The 24,798-nt window shown below is 34.0% G+C and overlaps 1 protein-coding gene across 1 annotated transcript in view; it reads right to left on the minus strand.

Moving 5' to 3' along the window:
* Positions 1 to 24,798, minus strand: part of LRPPRC (leucine rich pentatricopeptide repeat containing) — a gene marked incomplete at both ends in the record, with an annotated part of 86,939 nt that overhangs the window by 36,972 nt on the left and 25,169 nt on the right. Inside the window, 13 exons of the mRNA XM_079532595.1 lie at positions 472 to 578; positions 1,399 to 1,523; positions 8,923 to 9,127; positions 10,742 to 10,827; positions 12,225 to 12,355; positions 13,524 to 13,637; positions 14,353 to 14,406; positions 14,759 to 14,836; positions 15,049 to 15,155; positions 16,268 to 16,325; positions 18,601 to 18,628; positions 21,252 to 21,321; positions 24,453 to 24,546. Coding sequence (XP_079388721.1) covers positions 472 to 578; positions 1,399 to 1,523; positions 8,923 to 9,127; positions 10,742 to 10,827; positions 12,225 to 12,355; positions 13,524 to 13,637; positions 14,353 to 14,406; positions 14,759 to 14,836; positions 15,049 to 15,155; positions 16,268 to 16,325; positions 18,601 to 18,628; positions 21,252 to 21,321; positions 24,453 to 24,546 — 1,257 coding nt within the window. The remainder of the gene's footprint in view (positions 1 to 471; positions 579 to 1,398; positions 1,524 to 8,922; positions 9,128 to 10,741; positions 10,828 to 12,224; positions 12,356 to 13,523; positions 13,638 to 14,352; positions 14,407 to 14,758; positions 14,837 to 15,048; positions 15,156 to 16,267; positions 16,326 to 18,600; positions 18,629 to 21,251; positions 21,322 to 24,452; positions 24,547 to 24,798) is intronic.

The raw sequence follows: 24,798 nt of genomic DNA on the forward strand, positions 1-24,798 counted from the left end.
GAAGAAATGCTAAATTAAATGCCAAACAGTAGCAGACAGCACTTGTTTGGCTGATTAACTTGTAGACAAGCATTACAAATAAATCTGAGCATGGTCTGCAGCAAATTAAATTCCAGTGCTTTTAAGAACAAAGAATTCCTTCGAAAAGAGGATTAGCAACTTTACACCCAGGAATGCCTGTTTAATTTAATTGTTTCGCAATCCGATATTTAATATGCAAATATCATTTTGATATATAACAGCAAATTTGAAAAAGTGAGGAAACAATTTCAATATATAACAAGACTTTCTCTTCTGAACTGTAATTATACAAAATAAAGCTGGTCGAGGCTTTTTCTTTTTTTTCATTATTGGGATTGAATTCTATTAACATGAATCAGAACAAGTCTAATTAAAGGTTAAAAACTTTAAATGTTTCTAATTAAGAGTCTGGATGGCTGCACGAATAGAGTAACAGAGTTAAAATGCTACCTCAATAACCTTCCTGGCCTCTTTGTATTTTCCTGTTTGCAAGAAGGCGAAGAAGAGATCATAAAGAGCCATCATGTCACCATATTCGCTGCTTATAAAATCTGAAACTGAATGAAAAAGGATTAATTTAATTAAAAAATTGCAATATTTTAATATGCATGTCAAATATTCTTAAAACTAACATTTTCTAAGCATTACAAAACTCCATACATACACACACACACGAAAATACATTTTGAAACATACGGAATGATCACAGCATACTACACAATTTGTTGCATTTTTATGGTTAAGCATGGTTATACTGTTTTTCTGTTTAGCCGTGCTACATTTTCAATTATACACAACAAAAAAGGCAGATGTTTGCATTCTGCACTGACTACGAATTTGAGATTTCTCTAATACATGACTGTTTGAGAAACAAACATGGAAAAGTGTTTTATATACATTAGTTTTTTTTATATAAAAAAATCTGTTAAGCATAAATATGTTTATAAATGTATATCTGAAACAAGTACTAGCACTGATCTTTAAGAACTTGCTGCTACATTGCCCAATTATTAGGTTTCTTCTGCACTTAACAACAGTTTTTCAATCTGAATAATGTAGACATTGCTTAATTGCTTTAAAGTAACATAAACACACATTATTTTGTTCTTTCTGTCTAAAGAAATTATATACAGATCATTGGGAAAAAAAAAAAAAAAAAAAAAAACCACATTCCAGAAAACTCCATATAACCAGATCGCAGAACTGTAGGGGCTGGAAGTGACCTCCAGGGACCATTGAGTCCAGCCTCCCTGCAAAGCAGGCCCCCAACAGCAGGCTGCACAGGTAGACATCCAGGAGAATCCAGAACCTCCCTTGGCAGCCTGTTCCAGTGTTCTGCCACCCATACTAGGTCATACTAGACAATATGCAACCAACCTTTTTGCAGGAGTTCAGTATCTCCCTTTTCTATCAGTCTACAGTAGATGTTATGAAGCTGAAGGATTTTACCATGCTTCTTATAACAGTCCATTAAAGCTTCCAGAGCAGCAGGCATGTCATCCCTTGTAGAAAGAAACAAAACAAGAATAAACAACTAGACATTTCAATAGCAAAACTTAGCAGTGCAGGCACTTCAGTCCTGGAAAATTTGAAGGAGAAACCACATGCAAGCCATAGTTATTTTAATACCATAGTTATTAAGTAACTGGCAAAGTTTTACTACAAGCAAGTATAACATACACATGATAGCCAAATAAATGAGAACAGACTTACAGTTTTATATTCAAATCTCACAGCTGTATAATTTTTGAATGCATGATCACTGTTCATGACAAATCAACCAAAGGCGCAAATACTCCGCATCATCATTACATGCATTTCGTTTTTGAAATACAATTCTTAATTTCTGACACGTATTATTGTGACAAGATACTAATTCCACAGAAATTTCAGTTTACACGAGCTGTTTTTCTTGTTAACACATAACATTGTGCACATCATAGTACCTCCAAATGTCTTTGTTCAGACACATTCAGGTAATTTACAGACTCCTTAAAATTTTTCTACAGAATTTTTATTTCAGTATAAAACTTTAGAGTCAGCCAAGTTGAACAAAGCCGTTTAGATTGCTTTACACTTGTTTTACACTTTCATAAACTAGTTATTAATCACCAGACTGATTCCCATTTGTATTCTTTCAACACAACTACAGGTCACCATCTTTCCATTCCATGTAAAAGTCATAATCCAATGCACATTTTCTTTGATGAAAGTGTATTCTTCTTTTTGCACTGAATTTAACCATAAATTAACATACCAGAATGTATTTTATGCTGACCTATCCATAACAGACAAAGTCACAGTACTAGTAAATTAGTGCATAAGATACTGACTTCCTTAAATGCAGACTTATTCACAAGTCTTCATATTGTGAACACTCATAACAGGTACAGTATTTCCATTTTGGTACCTTAGTCCACAGTCACATTTTTCCCCACTACGCATACATTATTAAAGCCTTCGTAATGTAAAACTGAAAAGCCATAAAACCAATCGGATCTGGAATTGAAGAATAACCAGCAAATGTAGCTTTTAACATGGTGCATTTAAAAGAATGAAATCACTTTCTGCAGATGACTTTTGAAAAGGATTACAAACCAATCAAAGAAGAGGACAACCACTGAAAGAGTGACAAAACAATGTGTAGTTACTCTTTGAAATAAAAAGTTTAAACTGAAACAAATGAAACGAAGAGAACACACGCAAAACATAGTAAGCAGACAAACAGTCAATAAAACTGAATTTTAGATTTCAAAAGGCCTATCAAATTCAGGATGACTGACAGTAGGTGAGTTTAAAAAAAAATAAATAAATAAAAAAAATCACTCAATAGTGGCAGTCGAAGGCTATAAAAGTGACTTGAGATCGAGATTTTGCATTCCTGAAGCAGCTTTATTATCAATCAATTCAAACTTAACAAATTAAGATATTCTAAAAAAAAAAAAAAAAAAAAAAAAAAAAAAGAAATTCAGATGTCTCCTAGTGCATTTCTTGTGCAGCACACATTTTGCTTTTTCAAAGAATGAACTTTCTAGGCTACTACATGCTACTATCTTTGTCAAAGCTAATATTTTAATATTTTTCTTAAAGAGTAAAATACAGAAGAATTCATTTTGCTCAGCAATACTGGTGTTCTGAAAATGAACTCAAGATGACAGATTTCTACCTTATCCCCCTTACTGAGCCCTGTTTACAGTGCATCTTCTGGCACCCCATGAAGTCATTTGAATTTTTGTCATTTGGGGTGAAGACTAAATTACAGGTTAATTTCAAAACTGCAAGTAGCTGTTGCAGGCTAGATTACTGTCATAAAAGAGAAATACTATGGTAGTTACCACAGAGAGATATAAAGCTTTATATAATCAGTATTTTTCTCCTACTTTAGATGCAAGTTCAGTTAACATCTTAAAAAAAAAAAAAAAACCACCACAGTCTTGCAGAAAACTGCTGTTGTTTGTGAGGAGGCACAACAACATTTGTACATTCAAATGAAAGTTTCCAGTGATAAATCTAGCTTTTCAAATTGATGCTCAAGCAGCCATACTATTGCCTCGGCTGCATTCCTAAAGGATTATAGTGACTGTTTTTAGGTCAAAGCTATCAATAAATGAATGAATAATTGGAATGTCATTCAAACGGGAGCATTAAGAGTTTTCTAGTCTTTAAGTGTGTATTTCTGGAAGCATTAATACCGTATACGCAGAGAAAAAAAATGTCAGTAAAGAACTAAGATTACAAAAATGGAAATACTGTACTTGTTACTGGTACTTACGGCAAATAGGTTCTAGAATAAGTCCGCACTAAAAGAGGTCAATATTTTATACACTCGTATACAAGACATTTGGCTCTGATCCGACAAAAATCAAAATCAAAATCTGACATTTGTTCCATTGCATTCCAGCAGTAAATAAATAAAACGAATGAACAACAGAACAAATATAAAACAAATGCACAAAAGTTCAGCCTCTAAAAAGAAATTATTAGTACTATCACCACAAGGATAAAAAATACCCATCTTATGCTTGTACTTAAATTCATGTGATTTACTTAACAACCTGCAGGATCTCACAACTGTCACAAACTGCAATTAATCCTGAGTACATCCTAGCAATAACTTTTGTAAGAAAGTCCTGTTAGAAAAATACAATGAAAATCAGGAACCTACTAGAGCTTTCAAATTTCAAGTGTAGGTAAGATTTTAGCATGTTTCTTGTTATGAGTCACTAACTTTAAAAAAAAAAGAGAAAAATGCCTGCATTTCGAGAAAATGATATTTAGGCATAAGCATTTAAAGGCAACAAATAGCTGCGCATTTGAAAATACTTGGCAGTCTTTTTGTAGAAACTTATACATGCCAAAAACCCTTTTATCTCGCCAGAGAACTACTTACTATACCACTAAAATAAAAACCCAGTCCAAAATTATGGTTTAATTTTTGTGGCTCAAGTCACAAAAGAAATAATGCGTATGTACTCACTGCCACATTGAAAAATCTGACTTTCAGTTGGTAGCTGGCACAAAACTATTGTTTAAAACATGAACACATAATCCATGCCTCATTATCAGGTGGCCAGATTCTACAGGTTTCTTTCAGTTAATTACAAGTACTATTCTATTAAAGGCTAATATGGATTACACATCAGATTTTGTGTATTTCTCCCCCTCACCGAAGCACATTTAAAAACTGACCTATACTATTATTTCCAAGCGACAGGAGGAGCCACACTCATGACTGTACTATGCCTGCCTCTTCTATAACTCAATTAAAGTCCCAATTTGCCATTAGTTTTCAACTAAATAGGAGCCAGAGTTAGGATTACCCGAGTTTTTGGATTCATTCATTTTCTGTTTAAAATGCGTATCAAGTCCAAGGCCCCATGAGCACAAACCTCAAAATATCTGCAGGGCAGTTTTACTCACATGAACCTATCTAAGGAGAGCAAGTGACTCAGATGTCTCTGAGTTTTCAGAACATGCTAAAGCAAGACTGGCTGTAACATCATGCATGCATGTAACAACCCCCTTCAATTTAAACACGCCACTCCCCTCCTGCTTCAAGAATGTAGCATTGAAGCTAACCCTTTTACTTGCAATAAACAACTTTCCCAACCAGAGAGTCTGCCTGATAAAAATAAGACTCCAAATATTGATTTTAATTGGAATGAAGTGCTGCAACATTATGCATAAAGCTTTAGTGAAGTGGCAATTTACCTAAGGGGTTTACTGATTGAAAAGCTCTCAAACCTGAAACCGCTAGAGAGGTAGAAAGAAAAAAGGGACTCTCTGGGGTGGGGGTGGAGGGTAGACTGGTAAAACAAATCCCTCTCTGCAAATCTGAAGCAGATGTTAGCGTAGAGAGAAGTCAATTCAGCAAGGTACAATCAGCTTTACAAAAATTATTCCGTTAAAAGAGAACGGGCTCTTGAAAGAGCTAAATGTTTTTCTGTTCATTTGCTATACTAAGGAATCTTCAAGGAGACTGGTGTTGCAATTACAACTAATCCTCCCCAAAAAATTAACTGTGTTGAAGGCTTTGTAATTTCCCTAGGTACAATTTAGCTGTCACTTACTTTAAAATTTACTCAAACATGCGTTCCGAACAGCACTAACTTCACATGTCAAGTGCTTTCCAGCCAATTGAGTCTAAACTGGAAGTCGGTGTTAAACAACTGAATGATTAGACAAGATAGCTCATTTCCCTGCTCTTTTGTTCAGAATAAAATGCCACATTTACATTATCAGACTCAACAGGATTTTCTGACAGAGGGAGAAAAAACCCTAGTGAACACTGTCCGCACCAAGCACATGAAGCCTGTCATTTACCAATCATCCTTCAAAAAGCAATAGCCATGAATGTAACTTAATTACGACCCAATGATCCTTGACGAAAAATCATCTTATCACTGCCCTGTCCCCATAGGGCAAATGAGACACTTTTGTCCTTTGGCACTGATGATGCTAAATTCCTAATTGCAATAATGGAGTAAGAGAGCCAAACATCCTTAATTTCATTGCAAGACATAAAGAGTTTTAATGCAAATATTTGAAATAAAGCTGCTACAAATTAGAGAAACTGTCCCTACCAGAGATGGCTTTTCTCTAAAAATACCTCCTAATTTTAGAAAATGCCTATTTTAAAAGAAAAAGTAAATTAACTTATGCGCTACAGAATTTTCTCAAACAGAATCACAGGTGAATTTAACTCTGTGAAAACAAAAGAAAAAATGTCAAGGCAGAGTATTCACACTAACTGCTACATAAGAAGCCAAGTAAATATGGCTTTATGTGTAACTAATCACAAACCAGAACACAACGCTTTAATGGAAGGACAGCGCTGCATTACAATACGATAATCATAAAAATAGAGCTATTAACCCACTTGTGTTCAGTGTTCAGACTTAAAACCACAGAATATTTTGTTGGTCCAGTCTAGAATATGCGTAAATTTTAATACCTCAACATGTTTTGCTTTGATTCTTTCCCCAGAGATAATATTTTACAATAGGGAGCACTAATAAAATTATGTCAAGATGGAAACCATAACAAGTTTCTCATGAGATTAAATACTCCTATTTTTGGCTTTGTGGCTTGCACACCTTTCTTGAAGAAAAAAATTACCAGTAATTATTGCATCTGTTTATTTCTTCTGTGGAAAATAGGTACTATCAAAGTACTGTACAGCACAGGAGCAGACAATAATCAGCAATGATTGTTTTCTCCTTTTCCATGCTCGGCTGTAAATTCTCATTTTCAACATGCACTGCAATTTAACAAGAATTTTAGAAAAATTATGGCTATGTACAGAGAAGAGGGGTACATGTAAATATTTAATCCTACAATTGTCAAAAACTTCAAAAGGAAATCACAGATTCCTTTACAAGCAATTAAAAAGTTTGAATTAAATTAAGAACACAAAACACCAGTGCAACCAATACTATGCAACATGAAAAAACACTCCACAGCTAATTTCAGAGGCATGCTGACAACCTGCAGCTAAATGACAACATTTCAGTATGATACTTGAGCTGTAGGATGGCAAATAGTAAGCACTATTGCTGAAAGAAATGACTAACGCTTACTTCAGTCAATCAGAACTTAGAAAAACTCTTAACACTTCCAACACAAAAAACAGTAAAATGCAATTATTATTCCAAAGGTAAGTGTGTAGAAAAATACTTTGCTGTTTTGTCTCTCCACTTCTAAGAAGGCAAAAAGAAGAGAAAATAAGCTTTCTTTGTACCGTATCTATGTGTATATATGACATATATTAAGAGTCATACAGGTAAGTACCAAGACTCTGTAGTCCTACAGTTCTACAGTACGGAATTATTTTCTTCTTTTCATCTCTTCATTAAAAATAATAAAACAAACAAGAAAAAGATACAAAAAAGTCTTCTTTTTTTACTTTTGCAAATAATTTATAACCCAAAAGAATGAGGAAGCAAGCTAAAACAATATTTTCACTGTCTCATCTACACACGATCACATCATATAACCATCCATACACTTCCTCAAGTGAAGAGAATGCAGTACTACCACGTACAACTCTACATGTCAACGTACATAAAGCAATTATGAAAAAGCAACCACACTTACTGTGCACTATAAAGCATATCAGATATTTTTCCAACACATTAGTTACATATGACTGCAGTTAAATTACTTTCAGAAACATCTGCCTCATCTTGTGATATAATCAAGGCAGTGTTGTTGACTGCACCCTGCATACTTCCGTTGACCAATTTACTAAAATGCTATTTTCAGAAAAAAATATGTATGTACCAACAGGAATTAAACCTTTTTGATGAGAATTTTGAATGCAGAAAATATATTTTTACATGCCCAAAATATTTATAAGGTCTAAAAATCTCTGCACATTAACGTTTCATTAATATGCATCTTTGAGGCTTACTTACGCGCACAATACTATGAAATATTCACTTATTTCATAGGTATGTTATTATATTTAATATATTTTAATATATTTATTATATTTAAATCAGTAACATTTGATATACATGAAACACACTGTAAGAAGCTAATCAGTTGCTGTTGTTGGAAGACGTTAAAACTGCATGACAACATAAATGACATACTAAGGAAAAAAAGGACTGCGCATACGGTATGGAAAGTTAAAAGTGATTCTTAGCTCAATTTCAGTAAGTGCTTGCTACATAGTTCTTATATACGTTAATTCAAATATCCTGCACCTCCGTGCAAAAGTTAAGCATAGGAACATGACATGAAATTACAGGTACTTCCTGCCATGAACCTCCATTCCTGCCAGAACAAGTGCAGGAGCTTCCTTTTCTATATTAACAGGTATTAAAAGCATACAGAGAAAAAAAAAAATCACAGTAGACAAACTAGAGAGTACTTTTCTTCAATTTTAAATTCACCACCCCACAGGCAACAACGTAAAATTATCTGATATCCACAAAATTTAATTTAAAATATTTCTATGTCCAAAAAGTGTTCTTCAATTCACCTGAGATTACTGTATGGTGCAGTAAAATAATGGTTTTGTTGAGAAAATGCATTCTACTTAACCTCAAGAGCTAAGTATACCCATCATAGTCTGTATAGCTATCTTGTCAAACAGACTTTAAAACCAACTTACTGGCAAGCATATTTCAATAAGCAGCCATTTCCTTTTGATGTCCATAAAACATAGCCGTTGTTCCCATATCAATACCACGTGATGTACAACTGGTGAAAACCAACTTACCTAACTTAGCAAACCATTCATTACTACTCCAAGATTACTTAAAGCATTATAAGCATGTGTATGTTTGCAGACATAAGCACTTTCCAACATGAATGCTACTATTTATAGCGTACAAAGGTCACTTTAACAGAAGTATCATTACTTAATTCATCTACAGCCCAAACATAGCTTACTTTTCAAGGTGAACTGTAATCAGAGGGGAATAAAGGGCAGCAGTTTCTGCCAACCCGAGGTTCACAATGGTCTCATGCAACCGATTCACTGTTTCAACTTCACCTCGGATGGCAGCGGCATTAAGAAGGCGGAAAAAAGATGCAACCGCTCTATCCGAGATCGGAACGTCCTTCTCTTTCATCTCTGTTAGAACGCTAATAGCATCTACAATGAAACAACACAAAAGACCCTTAGGTAATTTCATGTAGGGAAAACAAACTGCTATTAAAACAGCATTTCAAACCCAGCAGGAATGTAAATTCTGGTGTATAATGCCGATTTCAAGTTAATTACTACTTGCATTTCTAAACGAGACTACAATTATAAATCCACAATAGCATGGTTTTATCATTTTCCTGCAACTTTGACTACAAATTATAGATAGGAACTGTGTGCCCACTCTGCACCACATAACCCTGTATAGTCTGCCCTATAGCTGCAAGATTCTACTAAATGGATGCTTTTATCGTTCAATGCTAACATCTGCTAAATCACTCCATTGTTTCTTCAGCAGATGGCTTGTCACGAGGCCAGATAATAAAGATATGTTTACACTGTATATACAGCCAGACTAATGGTCTGATACCGATAGGGCCTGTTTGCTGTGTCGATACTAATTAGCCAAGGAGAGCCAATGAAAGCTTTCTAACAGACTGCATGTTAAAACATTAGGTTCATTAAGCTTCATTAGTAAGGCAGAAACAAACATTTTGGTATATGGAATAAGTGCATTTTTATAATGTTCTTAATTATTGCATACAGAGAATGTTTTGACCACTTTACATTTGGCTACATTTATGAATTGCTTTATTTTCTGAGGGACACTTATGCTCTTAAAAGCAAGCTAATCTTTTCAAGCTGCTTTAATGTAGAGGTAGCCATGATCTGATTCGTTATTATAGCAAAAACATCAGCTTTGTTATTTTTCTAACATCAAGACAAATTTCAGAAAAGCATCTTACAAGAAATAGTATTACATTCAATTTTTAATACTGTTGTATAGCATTTTGGATTCAAAATGTTATGGTTTTATAAGTTTGGATTGTACTTTTATTGTGCCAGGTCTTCTACAAAGTCTCAGAACTCAATGTACAGAATCGCATTTTAAAGTTGATAATATTCTAGGGTTCTTTTAAAGATCAACCAAATCATGTAAATTATAGAATGATATTAGACTAGATTACTGAAATTGAAGAGCTAACAGCTTAATGCAAACAACCACAAATCCAGAATTAGGCAGCTGGCAGAACACTCATTAAAAGCCAAAATTTCCTGGCCGTTTGACAGATTGACTCTAAAAAGTACTAACAAACACATATAAGAATTGTAACAGGAAAAAAAATATATACTTTATAGAAAGTTAAATGATTTTTTTGCAGTACTTGGCTCTTATGAGAAGGTTATGTTTATAGGTTTTACGTTCAGCCTTCAGACCTTCTTAAGCAAAAACAAAGCCATTAGTCTAGGCACATACGCAATTTGTGCCATAAGTCATGATCTTCAAACTCAATCCAAACAGCAATGCTAATAAAAACTAGCTGCAGAAATGCAAAAAGCACTGAGCTGTGCAAATGTAAATGACAAGCTTGCCAATCCATTAAAACTAATGGCCTGCACTGTCCAAGCATCTCTGGTTGAATTCACATGCAAATTTGTATGCAAAATGTTCAAGCACTTTTCAGGACATGATATACCATTAATATCAACTCAGTTTTTATTCCTGAAGCAAGATACCTTTATTATATAGCAGAAATACAGAATAAAAGCAAAAAGGATTACCTTCTAGTCTACCATGCTTTGCTAAGACTTCTACCAGTGCTATGTATTTTCCAGCGTCAAGAGCAACAGGTGAGCCCTTAGGGAAGCTAGAAATTAAAATATTAAGAACTGCATCAGTAGAAGTTTAGATCTTACAAATAAAGCTTTAAGATTTATTTTTAAAAACTTTGCAGTAAAAGAAAGGCACCGAGAGCTGCTGAAAGTTTTAAGTGTTAAAGGAAAAATCTGATGTACCTCAAAAGATGAAAAAACAATTTCTACAGTTTTCCACCAACAAACCTCCTGATTTTAAAGAAATGTTTTAAAGAAAAAAATGGTTATATTATTTGATAGTTTTTGCAGAAAATAACATAGTTTTCCAGAAGTCTGAAAAGAAAAATACAGTCCTCATATATTCTTTCCAATAAGAAAAAAAATATGGAGCTATTCAACCTTGATCAACACGTGAAAATCTACTATTTTTAAGTTACTGCTATGTATTTATTTTCTCTTTCCTGGAACTTATTAAATGAATTCCTCTTCTGCTGTTTCTTTTTGTACCAATTCAAAAAGTTGCCTCTCAGAAGTTTTATGCTGCACTCAGGGCAGATGAGTAAAACCGTGCTGCTGCACTGAAGCTTTAGTAGAAGAGTTGATTTTGCTTCATGGGTCACCATAGGAATTGTGTGCAAGTGCTAGTATGCCTGAAATCAATACAATAGTGTATGCTGAGTTCTGAATTCTTTGATATTCACAGCTCAATTATTTCACATTGTTTCAAACCTAAGCAAGGTGTGTTGAGCACCTGCCTCTTAAAATACTGTAAAATAAAAGCAAATACTCTGTGAGTACGTATCAAAACATGAAAGTAACGCAACTTGGTTTGCTCCCCAGCATCAGACTGAAGGGAAGTTTTCAAGGGCAAAAGGGAAAGGAAGCAAGTAAAAAGACTATCTGTAAGAATATGCTCCTAGTTAAGTCAGTCACAGCATGTTTTAGCTGGGAACTAATTTTCATCACCAATACATAAAGATGTCACAGTAAAAATTTTAAGTAGAATGTTTATTTTCAATCTTAAAACACAATGCCACTCGGTAGCACTACTGTTCTAAATATGAGTACAGCATATTCTAAGAATGCATTCTACATGCTATTCTAATACACAATACAGGTACTTATTTTCTTCATTCTTAATTTAAGCCAAACATCAATTTAGATACTAGGTGTGTTTAAAATGAAAATAAAATAGATCCTATACAGCAACTTGCTTTTTTGTTTTCATTAAAAAAATTATTGTCCATACAAAGTAGCTGTTTCTGATGTTCAATTACAGAAAACATATTTTTTGTTAAAAAAAACAACAGCCCTGCTTTAAATGCACATACATTCGTGGGGAAAACTAATTAAAAATGGATGAGGGGGTTAATATTCAACCTACTTAATTCAACAAGGTCTGTGTATCAGCATAAATCTGTGTGACATGTTTCAGTGCCGGTGTACTTACACTTTTTCTTTCAGGTTCATTGCCTCTTCTACATTATCGTGTCGACAGCACAAATTTATTAAGGCTGCATAGCCACCGACAACCATGTCCGGTTCGTATTTGGCTTTCACTTCAAGGGCTTTTTGCATATTCTAAAAAAAGGAACAAAGCAAAGATGTGAACTAGAGGAAAAGTCAACATGACATTATGAATCTTATACGTTCAGTGTGCAGTTATGCGACTGCTCCAGTACTTTTAATAGTAGAAGATCCACATTTTAAAGCACAGAACTGAAATGGTTTAGAAAATCTTAAAGATGATTTTGCAGAAGTCGGCATCGACAACACTCTGTAGGTTAACTTCAGAGGATATTTCAAATTAACTTTCTTCCTTCAAATGTATTTTCTTCAGACTTTTTTTTAAATCCATTCAGACACTGTAGATGTACCTAAGTTCTGAAATAGTTGGAATTCGTAACAGATTTTCACCTAGTGTATTGCCAAAATAAAATAAAGCTATTTCCTAAAGGATAAGATTCTTCTTAACGATGTCATAGCATACCTTTTTTCTATATACATTTCTATTCATACGTTTGACCATTTTGAACTTACAATGGTATTTGCTTCTAGTCTTATTTCATATGCAAAATTGTAAAGACAGACAACTGAGAATCACTCTTTCTAAACTACATTCTTAGAAGTGAATATTGTGTTATCATCTGCACAACTGTTACTGTTCCCACATATACAGCCTTATAGGCAGGATCATACAGAGCAAGAAACTAAATAAAAGTGTGGTGATACCTCACAAATTACAGACACACGCTAAATGAATGTAAACTACAGCTGGACGCCTGCCGAATGAAGGCAAGAGACCCTTTATCTCAGAAGAGCTTTCCTCCTGCAGGAAAATGGAATTTCAATCCCTGCATTAACAACCTAGTAGTATTTGAATTGCAAATGACTAGTGCATGTATCAGTTGCTTGACAATCTAGATATAAGAGACCGGAGCCATGGCTTGAAAGGACATTTGGCATGTATGATAAACCTATCACAGCTGTTACTATCATTCACTTTGCAGATTATTGCAAACAAACTTCAGCAACCCCAAAACATGCCATTCAAGGTGTTGCTGAAATTAGTTAACCTTTTGATTTAATTGCTTTTTACACTTATGTTTGATTTATAAGCATCAAACCATGAAACCTCAAGTACCGCACTTGTCTTTGCTTAACCACTGTCTTTCCATAATAGAGTCATTTGTGTCCCTTTAAAAATATAGCTATGTGTTTCCAATTATCTCTGCATTGCTTAAGATACCTCTTCTTCACAAAGAGCATATATGAGTTGTTTCAAGACATCTGTAATAGGCTGGTTTTCAGCTTTTCGCTTTTCTAGTTTCTTCTCCAAAGCAGACACGTCAGATTTAGCACTCTAAATGAAGGCAACAGAAAAAAATGTCAATTTCAAAAACACCCTTCCCTGAACAACTTGTCGGATCACTTTAATGAAAGACAGACTAAATAATCCTCTTCTTCTATAGTATGTGAAAATTTCTCATCATTTAAGATGCTTTTATCTGTTTAAAGAGTACATACTAATTAAACATTTGAGTCAGAATATTTTTTTAAAAAAAAGAACAGTAAGTAGCATATCTACAAAGGTCAACACTACTACTTCTTTCATACTCTTTGTGCTCAGGGAAGTAGGAAACATAAGCCTGTTTCTTTTCCCATCTCTATTCTGTTCAGATCAGAGATGTAAAACTTGACATTGCACCATTACACGCAGTATGGATTTACATGGCTTCTGCCACTCAAGTGGATCACTGTAATTTACAAGCATGAATTAAGCTTCACAGCATCTCTGTTAACTAACTAGAACTTTCAAAAAAATAAGTAATTAGTAGTCAGGGAAACTGAGGCATGCAACTTCAGCCAACTCCAAGGTCAAGCATCAGGTCTACTTGAAAAATCTGGACAGCCTTTATTCCTACTCTGTAACCTCTGAACTTCAAGTGGTACATTTCAGTAACATTAATATACTTCCATGACCTGATAGCTAGCTATTACAGTTCATCCAAAACCCATATCAAAACATTATTACTATTCTTGTAAGAACATACATAGCTACTGGTGAATTTACTTACATCTGAAATGTCCTCTGTAGACATGGGTTTTTTAGGAGATAGTAATTTCACATCCTAAAAAGTAGTAAGACAGTAAATAGATCACTAATTCAAAACAAGAAGTTCAATCTGTAAGTAAGCATATCATACTAAAAATGTTGTAGTTACATAATAACAAATTAAATCTGCATTATGCAGAATTATTACACTGACATGAGAAACACTTAAATGTATCCCCCTAACAATTTCAGACATGAGAATGACAATAATTTAAACAGTTACTGAAAATCATGGCAAAGCAAAAAGGCTTAAATATAAATCATTGCATAAGCACATTTATTTTGCAAAGGAGAATACATATGCACAGAGTACACATTTTTTATTTTTATTTTTTTAGTTTTAAAGGAATTGCCACAGAAGCACAGACCTTAATTAATTCAGGAACTTGAGAGGAGTCCAGCAGTCTGCAAATGCCGCTGCAGTAGGTTGCAGGGATAACTATATTCTGTACCAAGAGGTGGGGAAAAAATTATATGAGTTTTGAAACACAACCAAAATGAAATTTGTCTAACAGAAATTATCTTAGACGTAATTCAAGTCTCCAGCTCTTGCATGTCATTGAGAAGTGGTCTGGTTGTACTTAAAAGCAGCAATTTCAAATCTAATAGATACATGTCAGGCAGGACAGGCATTATGTAGCAAAAAATGAAATGGTACCATCTTCTTCAGCTGATGGAAGTATTGTCTCAAACGCTCCTCCTTGGCCTGTACCTCTGAGTCACTCATGCTGTCAATCAAGTGATAAAGAAAATAGCCAACAGCTTCTGTGGAAAAAAACAAGAGAAAGCATTCCACTAAAATTACCGAGACTGTCATGTTATCAAGATTAATTTATAAGAAATCATTTTGGTGTGAGATGTCACCCTGATGAGAGGCTCTGAAATGGCAACAATGATCACTGAGGCATAGAGATTATGTGGTTTGGGAGCACATATCTAACTGGTGAGTGAAAGGAATATTAATTATTTTCAGACCCAGTGACAGCTTTTCAGTACAGAATCTTACTTCAATCTATTTTTTCCACTACTGTGTGACAGAAGTGGTGCTGCCCAAGGCCTTCCCCCCCTTTCCTGCCCACTACCCCAAATAGTTGCCACAAATATTTTGTCACTGCTCAAAAGAAAAAACTGATTTCTACCACTTTGCATATTTAGCATGTACATTTTACCCATTATATTCTATTACCAAGCTACATTAAGTATTGTAATACTGATATGAAGGCATACGAGATACTTTAACCATCACATATCTAATATTGAAAGGGATGTCTATTAACCAATGAAAATTAAAATTAACACATTTTTAGCAAGTACTGCTGCTGATATTCTTATCTATAACAGTGAAAAATATACTGGGTCCTGTACTTGAGAATCAGAACAGTATTACTACTGTCTTCTCAAAAGGTCAGCTTTCCCTCCCTGTTAACCTCCCCTAACAGGAGGAGGATTTTTAAATTCAGATTATATGGAAAAAAATATATTTACTCCAAAGTATAAGACCTGGGATATTAAGCACCATTGTGCTTCATAAATTTGTAAAAGCCACTAAAGATAGAACTAGATGGAAAACCTGCTTGTACTGTCTTTTAAAGTATTTAAGCATTGCTACTGCGCTCATTCTAAATCTGTATTTTGGTCAAAATTTAGACAAATAAAATAGTTATCAGCAGGTTTGTTCATTATTCTAAAAAGGAAAAGATCTAATGGATTTCAAAAATATGCTCTGATTATTAGAATCGGGATTTTACCCAACATGTTTTCAAATTTCACTTTCAAAAAGAAGCAATCAGTGTTTACTGTTGTAATCCCTCAAACCCATCACTACACAGAAGAACGGATTTGTGGATAAGTTACAATCATAGAAATTGAAACTCTACCAGTTGGTCCTGGAAGCGTCAGGCAATATCGTTCATCCTTGTACAACAGTTCTGTTATCTAGTAAGACAGAATAATCGTACATTGCAGCCAAAAGAAGCAAGCAAGGACAAATAGTACCTAAAATTCAATTCTCAAAATAATAAAACATCTCTCGGTTAAGTATTACTCTTTACCACATCACAGTAATTCTGTAAAAAAAAAAATAATAATAATAATAATAAATAAATAAATATATATATATATATATATATATATATATATATATATATATATATAAAAGGGATTTCTTTTTTTTGTTTTCTGTATTTATTTTTTTAAATAGCAGGTTTTTCTTAAAAATATATACTGCAGAGTGAAATACATTCCGAAATGCAGCAGAAAGACAGATTCTGTAGTATGTTTATGTATCAATCTGCAGAAAGTTAACTATCATAAGACACGACTTAAAGCAAGTATTAACTGATGTCACTCATGGAGATGCAAACAATTATGTTCCAATTTTCTGAAAGGCTGAAATTGATCCATAAAGCTTGATTATTATTATTATTTTAAAATCCTGAAAGAAGAAAATACAGGAACATGATTTAGCATGCTCTCTTAGATTTACGACAACTAGAATAGTTATCCTGAATAAATGCAGTTTTGAATAACAAAACATCCATAAAAATTGCATTCTTTATACTTTGTCTAAATTTAGCACATGTTCCATTAGTCTTGTACAAATTGAAGAGATATGTAGATTTACTTCAGAGGAAAAGAAGCACTTACTCTACACTCCCCTCACATCCTACTCATAAATACTTTACTTTAACCTAAACATCTTTTTAAAAAACCATTTGACTGTTTTTAAGTAAATTATATCAACTTTACTTAAAATCCAAGTTTTTAACTACTTCCAAGAATTTAACTATATCTGTCACACTCGTAGGATTAAATGTGAAAGAATTAGGAGGGAGATGCATTCTCAGTGTCAGAGGAGCTGTGTTTAGACAATGACAAAACAAAAGGAACCTTCACTTTTAATTGTTAACGAAAATGAATACAAGTGCAATGTAATCTATCACTTGTCATTCTTTCAACAACACAGGTGGTTACACTACCAAGTTCTTTTGCCCTTTTCCCTTTATTCTCCTATGAGGAACAGAACAATCTCCAACTACAATAAGAACTATGAAAGTCGTAACACATTTCTCATTCTGAATCAAATTCCATACAATGTAGAAAGGAACGGATTGCAGAGATAAAACAAATGCATGGTATTATTTTTCATGCCAAGTAACTAATAATTCCCCAAGTTAGCATTTCTTATTTTAAAAAGATGGCAAAAATGTACCTTTCCTCCATTGTGGAGAATGGCGTAACTAACTGTAGCCATGACAATGTGCAGACCATCATTTCAGCCCTCCAACTATACTTCAAGTTTAATTCTTTTACAGGAGCAATAAAACAGATCCCTTTTTCCTCCCCCCACCTTCCGTCTCCACACACAAGAAGGAAGAATAAATGCAGACAAAAACATTCTCTGGCCATCCTCTGACAGAAAATGATAGGAAAATTAAAAATCCTGCACCTCACAGCTACAGTTGATTTATATAAATCTTTAAACGGCAACTTCCCAAATTTCTATTTCCATTTCATTGCATGATTTCTTCACAAAATCTGAAATAGACTGCAAGCCAAGCACTGCCTTATATTAGTCAGCAGGTACAGTAACTAAGGAAAACACAGGAAGCAGTGCTTCCCCTTCTTAATTTGGTAATCATAAACTAGTCAGTATCTTCCAATGCTTTCTCTCTTTTAAGTCCCAGAAAAACTTATTAACCAAGTTATACTGATGAGCATATTTCTAACATAGCCCATGCCAGGGAGGGCACAATCAGTCCATCTTCATTTGACTTTGAGTGATGTCCTTTACTTCTGCTTGCTTTCAATACTTCAAGTAAAATGACAAAAACATCAGAATTCTAATAATATCTTATTGTTTTATTAGCATTGGTATGGGGAAGAAAGTTCCCCAAAGAAGGCAGAAAAAGGATTTTTTTAAATGTCAGTCAACCATGGCCTGCTTTTTTTCAGAAGCTATAACTATATACTACCTTTATTTAGCTGTAATAGCATCCATCTACAAATCAGAGTAAAGCTACACATCTGATATTCCACAACTGCTCTTGGCACAAACTAAATCTCTATTTCATACAGCTGCACAATCTGCCACTGACAAGTGTCTGGCTCGCAATTGCCAATTACCAGGCTCAGAATTCAAATTTAAATTAGTTCATCATAGACATGCACGGAACTTGATTTTATTTACAGAGCTACTGTCTCCACTTACCTCACTCCAAAGCTGTACATCATTTGAGCTGAAGAGGGCAGCAGAAGATAACAAATTAAAACCAACAAAATTATTTTATTCTTGTATCTTTTTTTCTTAAATCCACGATCTGAATTAACACTAAGGATCTTATTATTTAAAGCAAAGTATAAAAATTGTCACATATTGTTTCAGTCAGTTTCGTACAGAAGGACTGTATTGTTTTTTACTGTACTGCAACTGAACTTGTCTTCTACTGAACAACACAAAATAATGCAGCAGTTCCAATAACTATGAACGTATTTCAGTTTTATTTTCAATCTAACCTTTTAACATGTGCTAACTGCACTTTTTAGTTTTGTACTTCATTCTGTTTACACTTCAAGAAAACAAGCTTCAAGCGCAGAAATCGCACTTCACATAGCAAACACTCAGTACGTGGAATGTGCCAGAAGTCTGGGCTCCTGTGCATTAAAACTGGATTTTTATAAACACAAATATGTTTAATGTATTAAATATATAACCACAGGCACCTATAAATTCATTTGTAAAATGCAAATAATAAAGTAATCAAATCTCACACTTAAGCTACAATGTTTATTATAGTAGGATGAAATAAACAATAAGCCTAAAACCAAAGATTTCTTCTTTCTCCCTTTAAAGAACAGATAAGAACTCAGTAAAGAGCAGTCCTGGGCACATCATTAGTCCACAACCAAAGACAAAACGTTAAATACTTCACTGAAGAATAAAAAGCCCAACACATTCTGATTCTCTACAAACAATAGGAATTCTATCTAAACGCTATAACTTTTCAACAACTATAAAGCAGCAGCATTAATCTAGACAAGGATAAGAGAACAAAAACCAAAAGCTGAAGACCTTAATTTATTTTCCTATAAATCTCATAAGAGGAAAATGAGATGTCAGCCTGAACAGCTGCAAAAGACTTCAAGGCATTCACAGAAGTTTACAATCTTGTTTTATGTTAGGAAGTTCAAATCTAGAAATCATTTATTCTTTATGTTACTGCCACTTGTATTTGAAAATGAGAAAAATGCAGGTCCACATATAGGAAAAAAAAATAGAAGCTATTTGTGAGGTTAGTTAAGCTTTCTTGGGTGAACTCATTCCACCACTGACAGCATGACAATGAACGGCAGATATCAAATGCATCAATTTCCCAAACTACTTGACTCTGAAATAGTAATGGTACATCAGGTAGGTAGAATGGGAATACTTTGAAGCAATAACTAGAAAAGAGCAGCTTCAACAGAAATCCATAAACTAGTCTGCTACAAACATTGTTCATGTGTCCCTTATGCGTCTGTGTACTGCACTTTTGTACATCAGTTCGAAACCTCTGCTCATTTCTACATTTTAGACCAGCATCAAAGCATGAAATTTGGCTGTGTTCAGGTTTTTAAAAAAGATATTTTGATAACCAGTATTCTTTTATCCTAGCACATGCTTAAGCTTCATTTTTAAGCTGTTGAAGCCATTAAGTTTAAAACGAAAAAGGAAAAATGAATTGGCATGCTTTCAGAAATATAAAGGTAAAATTCAGGCACAGCCCACCTCATAATACAGCTCTTGAAGACAGGTAACAATAAAAGTGAACAAGAGAGAAATATTACTGAAATGAAAACACTTAGGCCATACTTAAAAGTGGCAAGAAAGGACCACTGTCAGCTGAAGGAAGTAAAAGCAACAAATTGGGCATCTGGGCTCACAACAGGACTGTTTTACCGCCTGGGATCTCCAACTAGATCTAAAACACTATTGCACTTATCCTTTTGAAGTCAAGGTCATATAGTTATATTCAATTTTAACATTGATTTACTTTTTTTCTTTTTCCCTTGGTAGAACATGGTCAGCTAGACAGAACTTGCTATTTACTAGATAATTATTTTGGCCATATTCATCTAGTATGCTTTGCTAGTATACAACCTAAATACAGTCACATTTCATAGCCATTAAAAACAGTTCAGGAAATTACTTATTCATTAAAACTAGCCTCCACATTCTTGCTGTAAGTCATGTTAAAGTGATTTCTGTGGTGTGGAACTGAAAAAAAAATAATCCACTCTTATTCAGTTTCTAATGTTTGACTGGAGCAAAAAGATTGACAGAAGCGCATGTTAGGTTTATGGAAGAATGTACAAATTCAGACAGCCCTGCAAGTAGTGTGAAATCTTCCTTACAAATTGAGGCTAAATAGCTCTGAATATGAAGTCACATCAATGTGGCTCAATAAAGCCATCAGATATATGTCTGGTTTCTATCAGCATTCAGTTCTCATTAAGCAGCTATTTAAGGGTTAATAGCGATAATCTTTAGGGGAGTCATGTGGGCACATCAATTTATCAATGTAAAATTCACAAAGAAAATTTCAAGCATTCACTGCCCTTGTAAGTTTGCATACTGTCAAATATTACAAAATAAGCAGGAGAAGTGGTATGCTCAGGGATAGCAAAGGCAAGGAAACCAGGAAGAGTAGAAAGAAAGAGAAATATTGCTCAGAACTGCTATACCCGAAATCCTACCTAAAAACTCTCAAATATGAAGCCGGAGGAAGGAAGGGGGCAAAGACTGCACAGACTTATGTTCAACAAGGCAAAAGAAAGGACACTTAGGTAGAGAATATAAAAGGGGTATTTGTACAACCTTACCTTCTAAATCCCAAAACAAGGCTGTTTCTAAACTGACGAAAATCAATAGGAGGTGTGCTTGCTGAAGACACTGTAAATGAAAACAGTATTTCTGAACAGACATTCTGAAAAAGCCCTAAATTTCAACCAATCAGTTGGTCATGTAAATAAGAGGTTAAAATTATTTTGTTAATTTAGTAAATGCTAGCAAATAAAATCAAAATTTCAAATGCTATGGTACTGGAAAAAGGTCCTGGCTTTTATCAACTCTCAATCTGTTTCCTTTCTAAATGGTTTAAATATTCCAAGAGAGATTTTTCGGCTCTTAATTGCCTTTCGTGTCACTAGTTAACATATAAGTTTTACACAGAAATTAGTAAGAGGAAAAAACATTTTCACTGGAAAAAAGTAACAAGACAAAATAAAACCCCCTGTTCCAAAAAGCAGAATAAAAACCACATAACTCTACTCAGGAAAACTGGAGAAATTAGCACTGGAAAAAAAAAAAAAAAAAAAAAGATACACCACACACAAATGGTTTACTGAGTTGTTTTAGACTGAACACCTGACTTAAAATAGGCTTTACAATTTATTTTTTTTTAACCACAATAGTTAACGTGTTTATGCCAGTGTAAATTGCTTGACGAGAAAGAAAAAGTTATTTTATCAATCTAGTGCAAAACATCCATTATTAAGTTAAACATAAGGGGACAAAAAAGAGGAAGAGACACCTTTGAATAACCCTGAGATATTAATATTAACATTCAGAATTGTTACAATATGGGATGTACACAAAGAAAACTGTAATTATTTTAAGAATAATTGACTTCCCAGGGTCGTTTAAGTCTACATACTCAACTTTACACCTTCCGTTCCCTAGATATTCCAAATTATTCTATGTTCCTCTTCTACAACTGCTGTCTCTCATTCCAGCATTATAGTACAGAAGAGAAAAACAACAGCAGTATGCAGGCACTGTACAAAGCCACCTTCACTTGCTTTCACTGCTAAAATATCATCAAACCCTCTGAAAACCTGAACACACTGGGCCCCTTCAGCAAGGGCTACAATAAAAACACCAGGTCTTTGAGAACCTGAGAAATAAAATGCAGGAACAACATACAAAAATACATACTCAAACTCATACAACAAAAATACTCCTTAGCCTAAAAGAGGGCATTTAGAAAATTAAGATTTAAATGCTTAACTGTTTTAATTTTAATTTCTCAGGTGAAGTTGCTTTCAAGCAACCCTCCATACAAACCCTCATCCAGTGAAACTTTTTCCTCATAAAAAGAGGAGCAGAAAAAGCATCTTGGTATGCTCAGCTGCTGCTGACAATTGGCAACCTGGTTTCCTTAGCAACAAACAAGTCTGAGAAAATCAAGGGGCTGACAATGAAGTGGAATGGAATGGCATGATAGAGGGGAAAAGCAGCTCTCATGTACGCTGCCTTATGCACCCAGATTCTTCAGCTGATGCTTCATAGTTTTCATCTTGTCAGTAGGAGAAATCTATACATTATAAGGTAGAAGAAGCTGAATCAATACACCTAGATAGCAACCAGCACCTGCCTTCCCTGACTACACTGATGAGACAATCTTCAACTATTTTCCATACTGCATCTATTTTTTCCCTCTTCCTAATACTGCAAAAGAAGCCAATTAAAAAAAAAGTCAGTTGTTTAATAACTTTGCCTTATCGTTTTATAGGTGCTAATTAGGTTTACTAGCATCATTTCAACTTGGTAAACTAATATAGGAGTCCCTTCCTTTAAAGCTCAAGTTCAAAAGAAATTTTGCATGATTCCAAGAATTATTAACAATAGTCTTTATAAAAAGAAATACCACTACAAAATTTAAATTCAACATCCAGACAACAGCTAAGAAATACACTATGTGAGAGCAATGTCATGACAATAAAACAAAATGCAGCCTACTACGTATGTATCTGGATGATAAACAGTATTCTAATATGATCCTATTAAATAGCTACCTTCAAATAACTTAAATAAAATTCAAAGCTATTTCAATAACTACACTTTTCATAGTTAACATTTTTGTTGAACTAGTAACTAAAAAAAGTAATAGCAAAATGTAAGGTGAACCTTAAAAGATTCACTAATTGATAATGTTCATTACAAGAACAAATTACTAACAGCTATTTTTTTAATTTTATTTTTACTCATTTGGATACTGACAAAAAAAACTCACTTGAGCTTTCATATGGACAGTCTTTTGAAGCTTTAATATTAAATTCAGCTTCTTACTGTGATTTTTTTCATCTTTAAATGAACACAGGACTACTCTGTTTTACTGTAGGTTTATGGTTAATGCTATTTTTCAAGCGTCAACACAGCCTCCCAAAGTCACAGCATACAGTTCTTTATTAGTTAAATAGAGAAGTTAGAGACAATTATAGCAGGAGTCTACTTAAACTTTTCCCTTAGTCTTGAACAAAAATATCTGCTGTTTGAGGGATTTTTTTCCATCAGGTTTAGTCCAAGATGAGAAGCTTTATTATGAACTCAGTATAATAGGCAAATAAAAAAATGTGTAAGTTTTTAATTCTGAAGAGAAACATACATTGCTATTTAACCAAGCAAATCATCCCATTGCACACTTTTAATCAATGAAATATATTAACCTTTGTAACCAGTGACAGTCAGAACAGTCTTTGGAGAGAACTCTTCAGTGATTAAGTCAGGCTGTTACAACTCCATGACCTAATTACCCTGTCAAATTCATACACAAATTCCACTGGCAAACAAACCAGCAGAGCACCCTCAGGTTAACATCAGTGCCATTCAGCTCCTTAAAGCTGGTTTGTTCATAAATTATTCTGCAGTACTTCAAACACGGTTAGACTACCATCCCATAGTAATTTTTGCCACAAACAGAAAACAAGACCAATTCCTGTGCCAAGACTTCAGCAGTTCTTACATAAGGCAAATTGCTTTCTTAAGTGCTCTACATCCTATCACAATCACAGCTTTGTTAAATATGATGTATGTAACGTTATGGTCAATATTAAAAGAAATTTAACCATGATACATTGTCCAGAATTAGAAGTTTCAACTTTGACATCTTGTCACAGAGAACCTCATGTAATGAAAGCTTTGCTCAGACATCCCACTTATTTTTATACCCATTAATCCCTTAGCCTATAGACAATCTATCAGCACTACCATACGTAGTAACATGTGACATGAAATATACTTACACAGAGAAACAACATTTTTCAGTCTTCCATGTCCTGCTTCATGTCTAATTTTTGCTACCAAGAGTCCATCAGTTTCAAAGAGGCAGTTATTTTCCTGGAGGAAAAAAAAAAAATACACAAAAACAACACTAAATATATACAGTATATACAGACTTTCTGATACTTTGTATTTTTAAATGCTTCCTTCCCAAAAAATACTGGCATTCTAGTACTGGGTATATACATGGTGCCCTACAGATGTCTGTATGGCTAGCTATATGAGTTGCTACTCAGAATTTACAGTTTTTGTATCAAAATCAATTGGAACAGGAAGTCAGCAACTGCAAAAAGAGTGGGAGAGGAATTC

The sequence above is a fragment of the Tetrao urogallus genome, assembly GCF_951394365.1.
Source record: "Tetrao urogallus genome assembly, chromosome: 2".
NCBI classification, from domain to species: Eukaryota; Metazoa; Chordata; class Aves; order Galliformes; family Phasianidae; genus Tetrao; species Tetrao urogallus.